At 47.9% G+C, this 14,538-nt stretch overlaps 2 protein-coding genes across 2 annotated transcripts; both read left to right on the top strand.

The window, feature by feature from the left end:
- Positions 1–1,141: 1,141 nt before the first annotated feature.
- Positions 1,142–3,521, top strand: LOC120669844. Its single transcript, XM_039949707.1, has 2 exons — positions 1,142–1,420; positions 2,134–3,521. The coding sequence occupies exon 2, from the start codon at positions 2,147–2,149 to the stop codon at positions 3,299–3,301; it is 1,155 nt and encodes a 384-aa protein (XP_039805641.1). The 5' UTR covers positions 1,142–1,420; positions 2,134–2,146; the 3' UTR covers positions 3,302–3,521.
- Positions 3,522–4,044: 523 nt separating this feature from the next.
- On the top strand, positions 4,045–6,391 carry LOC120669846. Its single transcript, XM_039949708.1, has 2 exons — positions 4,045–4,383; positions 5,013–6,391. Exon 2 carries the CDS (start codon positions 5,308–5,310, stop codon positions 6,178–6,180), a length of 873 nt encoding a protein of 290 aa, XP_039805642.1. The 5' UTR covers positions 4,045–4,383; positions 5,013–5,307; the 3' UTR covers positions 6,181–6,391.
- The last annotated feature ends 8,147 nt before the right edge of the window (positions 6,392–14,538 follow it).

The following is a 14,538-nucleotide window of genomic DNA, read 5'->3' as shown; positions in this document are numbered from 1 at the left end:
TCATCATATGGCACTATTAATCTGGAAAGTTTTGAGCGCAATAATCGATATCAATTACTTCTACGGACATGGGTGCTTGGTTGACATAGGCCATGTTTAGTTACCAAAAATTTTTACACAGTATCCGTCACATCGAATTTTCGAACACATGCATGGAGCATTAAATACAGTTGAAAAAATAACTAATTACACAATTTAACTGATTAGCTCGAGCTGAATCTTTTAAGCTTAATTAGTTTATAATTGGACATTATTTGTCAAGTAACAACAAAATATGCTACAGTACCAAAATCCAAACTTTTTCACCAACTAAACACACCCATAGTGTTGAAATGCAAGATCCATTTTTATTTAGTTTAAGTGCTTTCTTCCTGGATGCATTAATTCTATTGGTACTCTATTTTACTGGTACATAATATAATTCTGTAGCTTGTTGTAGCTATTTTTTCCCTGAGATACGCTTGCATCAATACTTGTACCTGAATGGCTTGCTTTCTTCCTGCGATGGATGCTGCTTATTTCATTCAGATTCAGAAAAAAAACATCCCTTGTTTTTTTTTCCTGCTGTATCCTGACTAAAATCTGAATGTGTGAATGTAATAGAAGGCAGTGATGATCCTAAATTGTAGTAAACTGTATACATTTTCAGTGTTGGCAGCTTGCTTAGTGAGTTTGTTGTAAGGACAGATGATCCTGCAGTACTTCATGTTTGCATTGATCCCGGAAACGACGTTCCCTTCTTTGTCGATGAAACTGGCGCAATCTTTTTTCTCTAAAAAAAACAGGCGCAATCTTGCCCATTCGATCAGAAAAAAGAAAAAGAAAACAAGGAAAGAAACGACCGTGCTGCTGTTGAAGCCGTAGTCAACCAGCATGGATTCAAGACATTCAAGGGATGCTATCGTGAACTATCTTCATCTTTGGGAGATCCTTGCAGAGGTGGAACTACAACCAACCAAGTTGTTTCTTTTCTTTTCTTGTTTAATCAATGTAAGTTAAGAGAGAGAAAAAAAGGCAAAAACGTCACACGAAATTCGGTCAATCCTTACACCTAACTGGGCTGTAAGCCTGTAACCTTTCAACGACGGCCCGGCCCATTGATACCTTCGCTCCTCCTCCTCTCCCTGATTTCCAGTCTCCTCCCCATCCCCACCCGACGCGACGCGAGCCCTCGCCACCCACGGCGCGACGCGTCTCGGCGATGTAACCCTAGCCGGGCAAGGCATCGACCTCTGATCCGGCACCCTGCCCCTCCTCGACGGCCGTATCAATCTGCGCCCCGCGTCCCTTGAAGGCTCTCTCTCTAGGCGGCTGCACAGCCGCGCCACGATCGCGCGGCCGCCCGCCAGTCTCCACGAGTCGGTTCCCGCCCGACATCCCTGTCTTCTCGTTGCCCGGTGGCCGGAAGCCATTAGGCCCAGTAAGTCTCCCGAGCCCTACTCCCTCTCCTTCCTCAGCAAATTTCCTGATTAATTAGGTGTGGGGTTTCATTGACATATGACGATAATTCTCGTTGATCCGGCATTCTTTCGAAAAAGAAAGTTCAAATCGGTTGGTATCATGTGCTGTTGCTGGGCGTAGGGTAACCAGGTCCCTAAGCCTAAAGGAAGTTTGATGCTAGATACAGATGTTTCAGGATAACAAATCAGATGGGTGATGGGTGGATAACTGGATATTGCTTCTGATCGTGGGGCTTAGTTACAGTAACTTGGGGTCTCGATCACTACTACTCGCTGCTTCTCAAATTATTAGTCGTTTTGATTTTTTTAGATCTACGCATGTAAATATATATTATGTTTAGATACATAGCAAAATCTATACATCTAGAAAAGCCAAAACGACAAATAATTTAGGATGTGAGGAGTAGTACGCATTAAGGAGGGCCCATTTGGGGTGTAAGAATTTCGATGGAATTCTGCAAGTACTGCATGGAACAATAGAATTACTGCAAGAATCTAGCAAAATTCCTGCACTCCAGTTATCTAGAATTCTGCTATCTGAAACTGCATGCTGCCTTGTGGAATAATAGTATACAATTATCGATTCACTGCACAAGTGCTCATGTTTATTGCACATCGTTAATAATAAAGCCTGTCGTTTGTTAACTTTAAGCCTAGTGCTGTTTCTTGTTAGGCTTGCAGTTTCAATGATGAAGAAGGAGGCACGATCTTCGTTCTGGCCAGACGTCCAGCCAGAACTCTTGGGACTTGTCCTCCTGCGGCTTCCCTCCCTTGCGGACCGTGTCCGACTAAGGGCAGTGTGCCGACCATGGCGCTCCAATGCTCGGCTGCAGCCCCTGCCTTCTCCACTTCCGTGGCTCACCCTCCTCAATGGGACCTTCCTCAGCATCCCCGATGGGAAAATTATCAGAATGCCAGCGCCGGATGATGCTTTCTGCTTTGGTTCCATTGACAGCTGGCTATTCTTTGTGCACAGTGATGGTGGGTGCTCACTCGTGAACCCTTTCTCCAAGGCCACACTGGACCTTCCCAAGCTATCCATCAAGTGGTTCGAGGCAATCCCCAGGTTTGGTTCCCTTTTGCAGAAGATGGTGGTTCCCTTGCCCCTGGAATCATCACCAGGTTCCCTTGTTGCTGCGCTGATCTTGGAAAATGGTGGGACTATTTGTATGTATCGACCACCAATGGCAACCTACTTGCCCACACGGAGGAACCAGAGATCGTTTGACTATGTTTCGGATATTACCTTCTTCAAGGGAAAGTTTTATGGTCTTGGTATTCACGACGTGCTCATGACATTTGAGCTTAACTTTGGCGCTGATAGTAAACCAAGGATATCATGCGTCAAATGCATAACTAAGTACCCCACTGTAAGTGTTATCTTGCCGAAACCCCTGTACAGTACATACATGACGAAGAAATATTTAGTTGAATGCTGTGGTAGTCTATTGATGGTGAAGCGACATATTGAGTTTACCGATACAACTTGCGAGCATCCCTTGGATTGTGATCGCACCGCGGCATTTGAGGTCTTTGAGGCAGATTTGAGCACCAAACCAGGCCAATGGAGATGCCTCACTACGTTGGGTGGCCAAGTGCTCTTTGTTGGGAAGCATCACTCCAAGTCGTTTCCTGCAGGAGAGAGCACTGGATTTCAAGAGGACTGCATATATTTCATGTGTGACTATCGTAACGATGCTGTTGATCCTCTTCATGATTCTGGTGTGTACAACATGAGAACCGGGATCATCACACCCTTGCTATTAGAGACCGCAGCTGTGCCGAAGCATCATGGTGGTCAGTGGCGTCCAACTTGGCTGTTCCCTGCTGACGCGATGTAATCGACTCAGATTAGCTTGCTTATTGTTTTCGGATTATGTCTTGATGATTTGTTTCTGAACCGTACTTGTTGGCTATGGCTTCAGTGTTTTCTGCATGCAGTATTATTACTGAGCTAGCTTTTCTTTGTACCGGGTATATTTCGAATATGTTTAAGTACTTGTGGTGATACAGTAGCGAAAGGAGCATTTCATTTCACAAAATGTGCGTTGAATGGTTTGACCTGGCTGTAGTGGTTTTCCTTTCACTCTCCTGTTATGCCTTTGTTTTGTGCATGTGGCTGTATCCTGCAAATTTGAATCCTGATGCATTCCCTGTTTCATCATGTAATGCACATATATGCCTGATGTAGCGGCCATCGAATTGGGGGAATTGCTGCCCCCAGATCACCAACCTTAACAGACTGGACTCTGGTTTTCTTTTCTTGATGAGCTCATATAGTAAGAATTCTGCTGGTATTTTTCTGGAGCCTTTGTTGCCTTCTGTCAAATCATGGGGAAGTTCGTTCTATATACTGCTGGGGAATACAACGTGAGTTTTCCGTCAGATTTGTTTGAGATTTTTTTTTTCAGCTACACTCACTACTCTGCAATCCTAATCGGTGAAGGAAATCAATCCTCACAGAAAAAGTAGCCGAAATGGACCAACACTTGTCACAGGCTCACAGCCAGTGCCAATGACGGGCTGACGGCCCGGCCCGGCCCGATACGAAGGCCCATAAGTCGGCTCTTCATCTTCCTCTTCCCTTCTCCCCTTTCTCTCGATGCCACCTGTCTACCCCTTCCAATCGGAGGAGCCCTCTGTGATGGCCGACGAGGCGACGGCGATGTAGAGCCTCGCCGGCGAAAACCCAAGATCCGGCGCTGTGCTCCTCCACCGGCCACCCGCGCGCCTTACTTGCTTCGAGGTTCCAAACTGCCGCAGCATCCCCTCCGCGACCGCCCAGACCCATTCGCGCACTGCTCCGATCCGCGAGTGGCGGCGCTTTTCCCCGCGGCCTGGCAGTTGGGTTCGGTTCGCTGCTAGTCTCTGCGAGGAGTCGGTTGCCCCTGCCTTCCCGTCACCTCGCTCCCTTCTCGTTCGAGTAAGTGCCCCCACAACTAGTCCCCGCCCCTCCTGAGCAAATTGCTACCTTACCAACCAATTTTGTGCCTTCTGGTCTTATGGAGATTGTTTAATTGGTTTAGTATATAGGGGACCACTTGTGCTTGGCGTAGACTAAAGAAGCTATGATCTTAGTGCCAATTAGCATCTGGTTGCTCTTTCAGCATTTTTCTTGGAACAAATAAATCGCGTATGGTCTCTGAATATCGGGTTGCTCTAGGTCGCTATGCCACTACTTGTTACGAGTTACGACTCGCTTTGATAGTTTATGGACCTAGGTGAGAATCGGGAAAAAATTTTAAGGACACTGTGCATCTCACTCTACCTTTAATCTAGTCCTGCTGTAACTTTTCAAAAATAAAATATATATATATATAGTCCTGCTGATACTGGTTTGAGAGGAGGGGGTGTCTCGCACAGTTGTGATAGGCTCAGTCCCTATCATATTTCTGTTTAGACATTTCATTTTAGTTTCATCCCGAATTAACAGCTGCAGATGCCTTGCGGAATTGTTTATGATGTGCTTAATACTTCCGCTCATCAAATTTCAAGGAGAATATGCATCGTTAAGTTTGCTGTTTTCTTTGTTTTAACACATGTTCTTGTTAGGCCTGTGATCCTGCACGATGGCTGCTATACAACCGACATCTTGGCCTGACCTCCAGCCAGAACTTCTGGGCCTTGTCCTCAGGCAGCTCCCTTCCCTTGCTGACCGTGTTCGACTGCGAGCAGTCTGCCAGACATGGCGCTGCAATGCCCGACTGCAGCCCCTGCCCCCTCCGCTCCCATGGCTTGCCCTCCTTGATGGGACCTTCCTCAGCATCCCGGGTGGTGAAATCCACCGCATGCCTATTCCTGATGATGCTCTCGTTACCATGGCTCTATTGACAACTGGCTCTTACTCATGCAAAATGATGGCAGGTTCTCTTTGGTGAACCCTTTCTCCAAAACTATGCTGCAGCTTCCTAAGCCAGCCAACATTTCGCACCAAATGAGGAATGGCTACACCGGCAATCCATTTCTCTATAAGTTGGTCATGCCCTCGTCCCAGGACTTCTCACCAGATTCCCTTGCTGCTGTGCTGATCATGGACGATGGTTTTAACATCAAACTTGGTATTTGCCCGCCCCTGGTTCCCAACGACGCATTGAGAAAGTTTAATCATGATCACCATACTTGTGATGTTGTGTTCTTTAATGGAAAGCTGTATGCTTTCGTTTCCAGGGGGCTATTCCTTGTTGAGATTGCTGATAATCACAAAATTAAGCCAAAAATCTCATCCATCAAATCCGTAATTGACCCTATCAAGTTTCCAGATATTGCAGATCGATCCTCTAATGAGAGTTATCTCTTCGGAGATTGGTATTATCTAGTTGAATCTGGCGGTAGACTGTTGCTTGTTGTGCGGCAGGTCAGGGTCTGGTCCCCTCTGCCAGAACACGGTCCACACACCATTTGGTTCGAGGTCTTTGAGGAAGACTTGATCGCCAATTCGTGTCATAAATGGAGAAGAATAAGCTCCTTGGCAGGCCAAGCGCTCTTTATCAGCACATACTCCAAGTCTCGTCCTGCTACTGAATGTGGTTTACCTCAGGAAGACTGCATCTACTTCATATGTGACTATGCCAGAGATTATCCTACTCCTGATCCTCTTCGGGACTCCGGTGTGTTCAACATGAGAAATGGGACGATCACGCCGTTGTTACCAGATACCACAGCGGTGCAGCCTCTTTGCAAGGGGTGCCCGACATGGTTTTTCCCTTCTCATGCCATGTAATCCACATTCCAGCATGACGTTCTTGATCTGTTTGTCGGGTTCTTATATATGTAGTTCAGTATTGGAGGCTGGATTCTGCTTGTGTGTACCCCTGCCTAGATTGTCAAGAAGACAAGTATTGCCTAGCTTCTGCTTAGGATAGATTTGAATAAGCAAGTCTGGGTTCTTGTGAATTCAGCTTTCATCTGTTTATGCCACACTTTTTATTTGACATGCAAGCTTTGGAACCCGTCAAACCCCGCCCCATTAGCAGGAGTACTGGCCGCACAACGCTACTGATCTTGGGCCCTGCAGGTGACTAGTCTAGTGCAAAATATATACATCGTCGATCCCTGTTGCAAAATATCTGCATGCATGGAGTTCTAGTAGCAGCTTGAGCATGCAGAGCCGCACCCTGATCTGATCATCTGCTGGTCGCGCACGTACTGTCACTGTCGATATCCAGTGGCGGAGCCATTGGCAATGGCGTCTCCGAAAACAACCTGCTGCGTTATCGAGCTCTTTGCTGCGGTGAAGCACGAGGACATCGAGAGGCGCCGTACGTGTAGCTACTAGCTAAGCTGTGACCCCGTTTGGGCAGGCTCCGCCGGCTTCAGCTCCGGATACTGTAGTGTAGTGGTACTGTGGCGCATGGCAGAGCCTGAAAAAAAAAAAGCTCCGACTCTTAGGTTGCCTTATGTTTGGTGTAAATCACAACCGCGTGCTCTAGTATGTTGCGTGAGTGCTAGTCGCTCCACATCGTTGTAAAAAATTCTGTTTTTCATCTTCTTAATACAATGAAACGCGGTTCTCCCACGTTTTCGAGAAAAAAAATGGCTCCGCTGACCGCCCGGCTTCACCTCTTTCTAGTTTATTTTAGATCTCAATTTACTTTCCGGCTTCTTGCTACCACGCAACAGAACAGTGTAGAGTAGCAACGATGCAGTGCCATTTACTACTCTAGCATGAAGGAGATGCCCCCGGACAAAGGGGCTCATAGGCGAGTGTCTGACCACCGAGGATCAGCAAATAAAACAATGAGATGCTGATCGTAATGCATCAAGTGATGCTTGCTTGCTGTGAGTTGTGATGACGCTTGCAATGCAATGATAGCTGGGGGAGAGAAATTAAACCAAACCAACGGCCATTATAGCGCCGTGTCCATTTACCACGCACCACTTTTTTGATCAGGTTGGCACTAACACAATGCCAGTCAAGCACAAAATGAAGAGTCCAAGCTAGTGTAGCATTGCTTGCTAGTTGTAGCAGCAGCAGCAGCAGCAGCTCGTCGATCGTCAGGCGGCGCATAAGTGGACGGCCGGCGCGGCTCGTGGCCGGAGTGAAGGAACGGCCCGGGGCGAGGCGAGACGACCAAGCAAAGGCAAAAAGGGCACACGGTTCGGATCGGCAAAGCGGAGGGAGGGGTCAATCGGGGTCGGGGGCGCGACGAGCCATGATGCGGTGTCGGAGCAAGTGCGCGGATTATGCCCGGAATATCCGCTCGCTCGCCGGCTTGATGATGATGATCAGCTGGCATGGCATGGCATGGCATGGCAGCCGGGGCAGCAGGACGCACGCAGATGGGCAGATTCAGGAGAAGATGGATCTATCGGGGAGCCCCAGCGGCGGCGGCGGTGGTGCGTGCCGACGCCATTGATAGCCGTTGTTAGCCGCCGCCGGCCGCGCTTTCCGGCGTCGGCGAGCCAACCAGCTGAGCTGAACGACGACAGAATGAGACCGGCCGCCGGCCCCTCGCGCGCGCGCGCGCACTTCACCACGGTGCAACGCAAAACACGCACGCCCCGGCCCTCCCTCGTTGACGAGCCCTGGACTCGACGCGACTCGCCGTCGGGCCCCGTCCCCCGTGCCCCGCGTCCCTGTGCTCTTCAGTCGTCTTCACGCGCCGGCCCGGCCAGTCACCGCGCGCACCACCCTCGGGCTGATGCCTGATGCTCTCGATCGGTGCTCACGCACGCCGCGCACTACGCGTATAGCGTCTCCCGCGCGCATGTGTAACTCGCGGCCGGGTCCTCGTCGGCGCCGCCGCCGCCTCCTCGTACGCGCTAACGCCGGCCGGCCGGCCGGGGATTGGATCGGAGCTGCCCGCCTCCGCCTGCCTGCCGTTGACTCCACGCGCACAGTCCGGCGCCCGCCGAAAAGCCGAGGCGGGAGGCCGGCCGGCCTAGTGGAAGACGGCCACTGACGAGTGCTGTGCTGCCCGTGGGGTTTCGGCCCCGCATGGCAGAGGCACGGAGCTAATAAGGAAGCGGCGCGTGTCCTCTCCCAGGCTGGGGGCGGGTTCGGCCGCCGGGGGCCCAGCACGAACTAGTGCGCCGTGCACGTACCCCGGCCGCCTCGGCGCCTAGGCCAGCAGCGAGGGCGCGTGGCCGCTGGCCGGCACGGAGACCGGCCGCCGGCGGCCTCGCCGATCTCATCGGACGCGATCGGCCTGAGACAGAGAGATCGACGACCTCGCCCGGCCGACCTTTTGAGTTGTGTTCGTTTTGATAAAAGGAGCTGTACGTGTTCGTTAGTGCAAAACACAATAGTAGTAGTTCATCCAACTCCTGTGGAGATAAATATCTTGGCCTGCATTGGCTGCATCATTGCACTATATGTATATGGAGTCTATTTACAATTGCCAAGTTTTCAGTGTCGATCGGAAGAAAACATGATGAAATCATGAGACTTTACTTTTTATTTTTGTTCACAGCGCGCGCATATGTTCTCTCTCAACCGGAGCCGTCCAAATTGGTCGGCTAATGATTATGCACATACACGAGTGCTCCGAAATTTTTTTTTTCCTTAGCAGCGAGTGAAACCGTAAGCTATACCATACAAAAGAGGATCTACCAAGAATATCCACCCGGGCAAAGTACCTCTCTAGCTACTAGCTAGTAGCAACAAAGGCAAATAAAGCTGAGTAGATACACAGTCTTCTTGTGTATATAAAAGCACAGAGCATAAGGTCAATGCAAGATGAAACCTTTTCTTTATTACGCATACAAGGAGGGACAAAAACTTTGCAGTTCCATGCGAATGATTATTCGTTGGAGTGGCTCTTTTTCGTTCCTTTGACTCGACTGGCCTGATGAGTGATGACGATCTCGAACTGCTCGATCAGAACCGATGCGAAGGCTATATGTGCTTTAACAAGCAGGCGCTAGTCGTAGATCTCTTTTCATTAACAAATCTGTGGGAGTTTGAAAATTGGCGGAAGAAGAAATATTCCATGGAGTGTACCATCACTAAATTCTTTTGGTCGCCCAAACGTAGAAAGAGTGATACTCATTTTGAAGACCCAACAGGTGGCAGACGACCAGATTTATAACAATACTTTTTGGTCAGCTAATTAATTACAATGGCATGCCACACTAGTTCATTTCTCCTCCCAAATTATTTACGCATAATGCATTCTAGTTCATTTTATCAACTTTTTGGGTCGATCCAATGATCCAAAAATTATCTAACTTGCGTCCAATACAAATCAATACATGTTTTTTTATTAAATTACTTGCCTTATTATTATTTTTGTTATTAAAATAATCGATACTCATCCTTCTAAATACCATCATTTATTAATATAAAAAATTAAACTGAATACAAATGTATTGCTTCGCACCTTATTAGTGCTCATCATAAAAAATGAGTGACATTTGATTCAAAAATTTCAAAACATTATTTGCATATTACTTTTCATATGTATGTTGAGTCTGAATATTTGCAAATGAAGAGTAGGAAACCAGCTCCCCTCTACAATGCACTATAGTGCACCGGGAGAGTTGCTTGTATTTTTCTAGATTTATTACAAAATTTAACTGGCTCTATTCTTTCAGGTGCCTGTGGTGATTTAGTTGTTTTTGAGAATTTATTGGTTCAGTCTCTCAAAAGTACCCGTAGAGGCAAGGTTGTGTCTGTATCGATAAGAGTAAGTATGTGAGCATCTACGTCAGTATTATGTTTCATAAAAAAATAATTGTGCTTTACACAACTAAATTGAGTCTCTCCTCGAAAAGCAAATGCTAGATTTTTTATCTCTCGCATTAGCGCAAAGGGGAACAGATTCAGCACATCGATCGCCAATGATATGCAGTCTAAGAGTTGTCCCCTTCTTCCAAAACGACGGAGCTTTACGCTATGCTTAGGTTAGACGCCGGCGCTGGGGTGTTGAGAGGACCATGGAACATGAGCGGGAGGAGAAAGCTATAGGTAGCTAGTGCAGGAGCCAGCGGAGAAGAATAAAAATATAATTGGCAGAGACATGTACGCCTCCACGACCTGGCCGATCGAATCGAGGGACCGAAACTGGCAACCAGAGGGGGGTGAATGAGAGCCGATCAATTTTTTTTTCGAAATTTGAAACGTCGGCCTATGTCCCAAAATCACCGCAAGCCCTCGAACCTAGGTCAGCGAGAATAGCTATGGACAAGCTATCTCGAAGCAGAAGACCCAGGTCGCAGCGCGGAAGCAAAGGCGAGAGAAACTTTTCAAACCGCAGCGCAGCACACACAGACCGGTCTGATCGGTGCACTGGACCGGTCTGACCGGTCGGGCAGTTCAAACCCAGACTGACCGGTCTCGCCCACCGGTCTGACCGGTGTCGTCCAGAAAACCCGCAAACAAACCTTCAAACCACGAATCTCGAGTAAACGAAGTCCAAATCCAACCAAACTTTGAGGAAAGCTTCGTAACTACCCCGTGAACAAATCCCCAAAAGATCTCACCCAAAAGATTCACGGATCGAGAGAAATCGAGGAAAGATCAAAGAGGATTGGGGTTTTCTCAAGAACACAAAATCGCCAATTCGTGAGAACTCATAATTCCAGGGGGTTTGGCACTAGGCTAAATGCATAGGAATCGTTCCAAAGAGTTCATCAAACCACAAAATCAAGGGTTGGTCTCCTCCAAACAAGAAACACACCAAAAGAGGAGAATTGAACCCAAAACGCAAGAGAGAAGGGGAGGACGAGATGCTCAGCACACACAAGTGAATCTCAAACAAATTTCATTCATTAGTCTCAGAGGAATTCACCTATACAAAAAGCTAGAGCCATCTGCCCATCATCCACCCTCTAGATTGGAGAGAAAAGCTATAATCTAAACTCTCTTTGCATTGGAGACCTTGGCCCTAACCTGAGCAGGGGGAAGAGATAGGAAAAACCGAAAAGGACTCAAGAGACTCGAAGCCCTCCACCTGGAGAAGGGGGGCTTTTATACCCGGCTGCTGCGGCCAGACCGGTCAGACCGGTCGGGTCTGCAGCAGCCCGCTGTACAGACTCGATCGACGGCAGAGCTCCTTTCTTCGACTCGAAGTCTTTGATGCGATGCCGCCACATCGACGAAGTACCGGTCCGCGGTTTTGGAGTGTCCGCGAAACCCGGGTAGGTGGCCGGTTTTGAGAAAAACCGCCAAAACTCCATACGCGAGAAGATTCCCGCCTCCACGCCGTGGCCCTAGACGTCGTTCCTGCCTCGGCCTTCTGACGGCCCTAAACGCCGCCCGACGCCCGTCACCTCCTCGCCCGCAGCGAGGCCCTAGACGCCGTCGACGCCCGTCGCCTCCGTCAGTCCCGAGACCGACGCCCGTGCCTCCACGACTTGGCGTCTTCAACCGCCGTCCGCCTGCTTGGTTTTATGGCGCAAACCAAGAAACCCGACTTTCGTCGCCGCTTGCGCCCTCGATCCAGGAGTGGACGCCACAGCTGTCGCCCGGTCCGAGCTCCGGTCCCGGCTGCCCTTCACCGCCGTCCACCGCACGGTCCAACGGCCACACCACCTCCACGTCAGCTCCCCGTCGACACTCGACGCCCGTCTACCTGCAATCCAAAGACCAAGCGCACGATCACACCGCACGGTTGACAATTCACTCATTATAGACAGGATAGAGTACTCTCGTTCCTCACGAATAATATACTCTGAGGAGAGCTGTCGAGGCCGCTCGCGTCGATCGCCTACCACTCGCCGCTTCTCCCGAAAAAGAAGAGGATTTGGTCGAAACAGTAAAGGAGATTCCCCATTCGGCGGCCATTGGTCGCCGGCGCCAGCCGGTGGCTGTCACATCGATCGAGTGGATCGAACTCCGTCGATCACTACCGGCCGGTGTTGCTCCGATCCTTTGGTCGCGCGCGCCCATGTGTCAGCGCGTTTGGCCTCTCCTTTTCTACCGGCCCGCCGGTACCTAGGTCCTATCTCGCTCCAAGATCTACCGATCTTCAGAAGTCAAGGGATCCGGGCAGCTAGCCATGCATGGATATTGATCGATCGGTCTATAGCAGTAGTAAGAGTTGCATGCTCGTGCCTAACACGTGTGTTATATTCATCCACATCCACTCCGTCAGGTGGTGGATTCTTTCAGCATGCAGCTGGTAGAAGATCAGACTTGGAATAATGAAAGACGATGATCGATTGATACGCGTACATCAAGATCCGTCATCAGTTGCTGTTACTTGTCATGTAACGAAAGGAATAGCATACACCACATGCTATTGAGTGCTAGCTAGCTAGCTATGCTGCATGCAGGCATGCATGCGCTCGTTCAGAGAATAAGAAAAACTAAAGAGCATGCGCACAATGCAGGCAGCACAAGCAATCTGCACGGATCAAGACCCGTGATACATGGACGTCGCCTAGCCTTGTGCATCTGTTCTGTCAGTGAGGGGCCTGGCCGGGGATCATGCATTGTCCTCCGTAGCTTAGCCTGGCACGAGAGAACCGTATTCCCCAAAGAAACCGATGCATCACCCGTGACCCTTGATAGCTAAGCTGATGAGCATCGATCGATCGATCGATCTCGTACACATCATGCATGCACACATTATTCCTTTTAACCTGGAACAGCTAGCCAATCATGTATATGTATATATATCATCAACAATATTCAGACGCAAACGAATTGGACGATGCATGATGATCGAGGTTGGTTTAATCTGTTTGAGAGATGATGGAGCAGCACATGCATGCATCACGAGCACGCCAGTTTTTTTCGCGACCGTGCCTGGGCACATTTTTCATTAAGAGGGGGACGAGCACGCTGATTATATGGCCATCTATACACTATAGACTATACTACTCCAACGCAGCATGCCACGGTCGATGGATCAGATATCAGCCTGAGGTAGATCCTGAATGGTGATCGATCAGATCACTCACTGCACACTTGTTGGTCATTGCGTCTGATGATGATGAGTGGCTCCAATCATTTGAGCTGCTGGCCGGCTCAGTGTGCAGTGACCAAACCCAAACCTACTGATGAAAACCTGCGTCCATCACAAGCTGGCGCCGTCGTTGACCTCGCTCGTCCGTAGTGGCCGGGGCGATAACCGCACCAGAACTTTTGTTCAGTTTCAACGACGACGACGACGACCTTTTTCATCTTGCATTTGATTATTGGAGCAAAAGGAATGGATCGACGGATGGAACGGTACGCTGACATGAAGGTGTCCATCATGGAAGACAGGAGTAGTCGAGATCCGAGAACGAGCTAATATGATCTGTGCATGCGTGGCTGAGGAATGGATCGGAGAGATGTGGGCCGGCGATGGAGTGGTCCAGGGGCAGCGGTAAACTGAGAAAGGGTGGTTCAGAGAGCATGCCTGGGAGGGTGAAAACTAAAGGAAGGCCTGCAATCACGGAATCACCACGAGTGGTGCAAGAGTGATCCTCCATTTTAAATTCTAAGTGGGAAGAGTACTCCTCTGTCCTGAAATATAAGTTATTTTTAGTTTTTCTAAATTAAAATTAAAATAGTCTAAGTTTGACCAATTTTTTAAGAAAAATAATAACATCTGATATATCAAATAAGTAAATTATGAAAATATATGTTATAATAGATCTAGTTATTCTCATTTACAATTTAAATTATTAGTTTTTCTATAAATTTGATCAAACTAATTAGAACAGTTTGACTTAGAACAAACCAAATTAAAATATCTTATATTTCAGGACAAAGCTAAGATGTGTGATGACCATATTATTTCAAACTACTTTTGATGACATAGCTAGTAATCCACTTTATTGGAACTTTGAAAGTATTGAGTTGCATGTACCGAGTACCCGCCAATCCAATCTAAAAGTCTAAGGATTGGAAAAGGTGGGCAGTACTCCCTCCGTCCTGAAATATAAATTATTTTAATTTTTCCTAAATTAAAATTAAAGTAGTCTAAGTTTGACCAATTTTTTTAAGAAAAAATAACATCTGACATATCAAATAAGTAAATTATAAAAATATTTTTTTAGATAATGAAAATATATGTTATAATAGATCTAATTATTCTCATTTAACATTCAAATTACTAATATTTTCTATATATTTGATCAAACTTAACTAGAAGCATTTGACTTAGAACAAACTAAATTAAAATACTTTATATTTCAGGACAAA

The sequence above is a fragment of the Panicum virgatum genome, chromosome 4N (genome assembly GCF_016808335.1).
Source record: "Panicum virgatum strain AP13 chromosome 4N, P.virgatum_v5, whole genome shotgun sequence".
NCBI lineage: Eukaryota > Viridiplantae > Streptophyta > Magnoliopsida > Poales > Poaceae > Panicum > Panicum virgatum.
This window is presented reverse-complemented; position numbering and strand designations above follow the sequence as displayed.

Coding starts and splice junctions, on each gene's coding strand:
- LOC120669844 (XM_039949707.1), top strand. CDS start 2,147: ATGATGAAGAAGGAGGCACGATCTTCGTTCTGGCCAGACGTCCAGCCA.
- LOC120669846 (XM_039949708.1), top strand. CDS start 5,308: ATGCAAAATGATGGCAGGTTCTCTTTGGTGAACCCTTTCTCCAAAACT.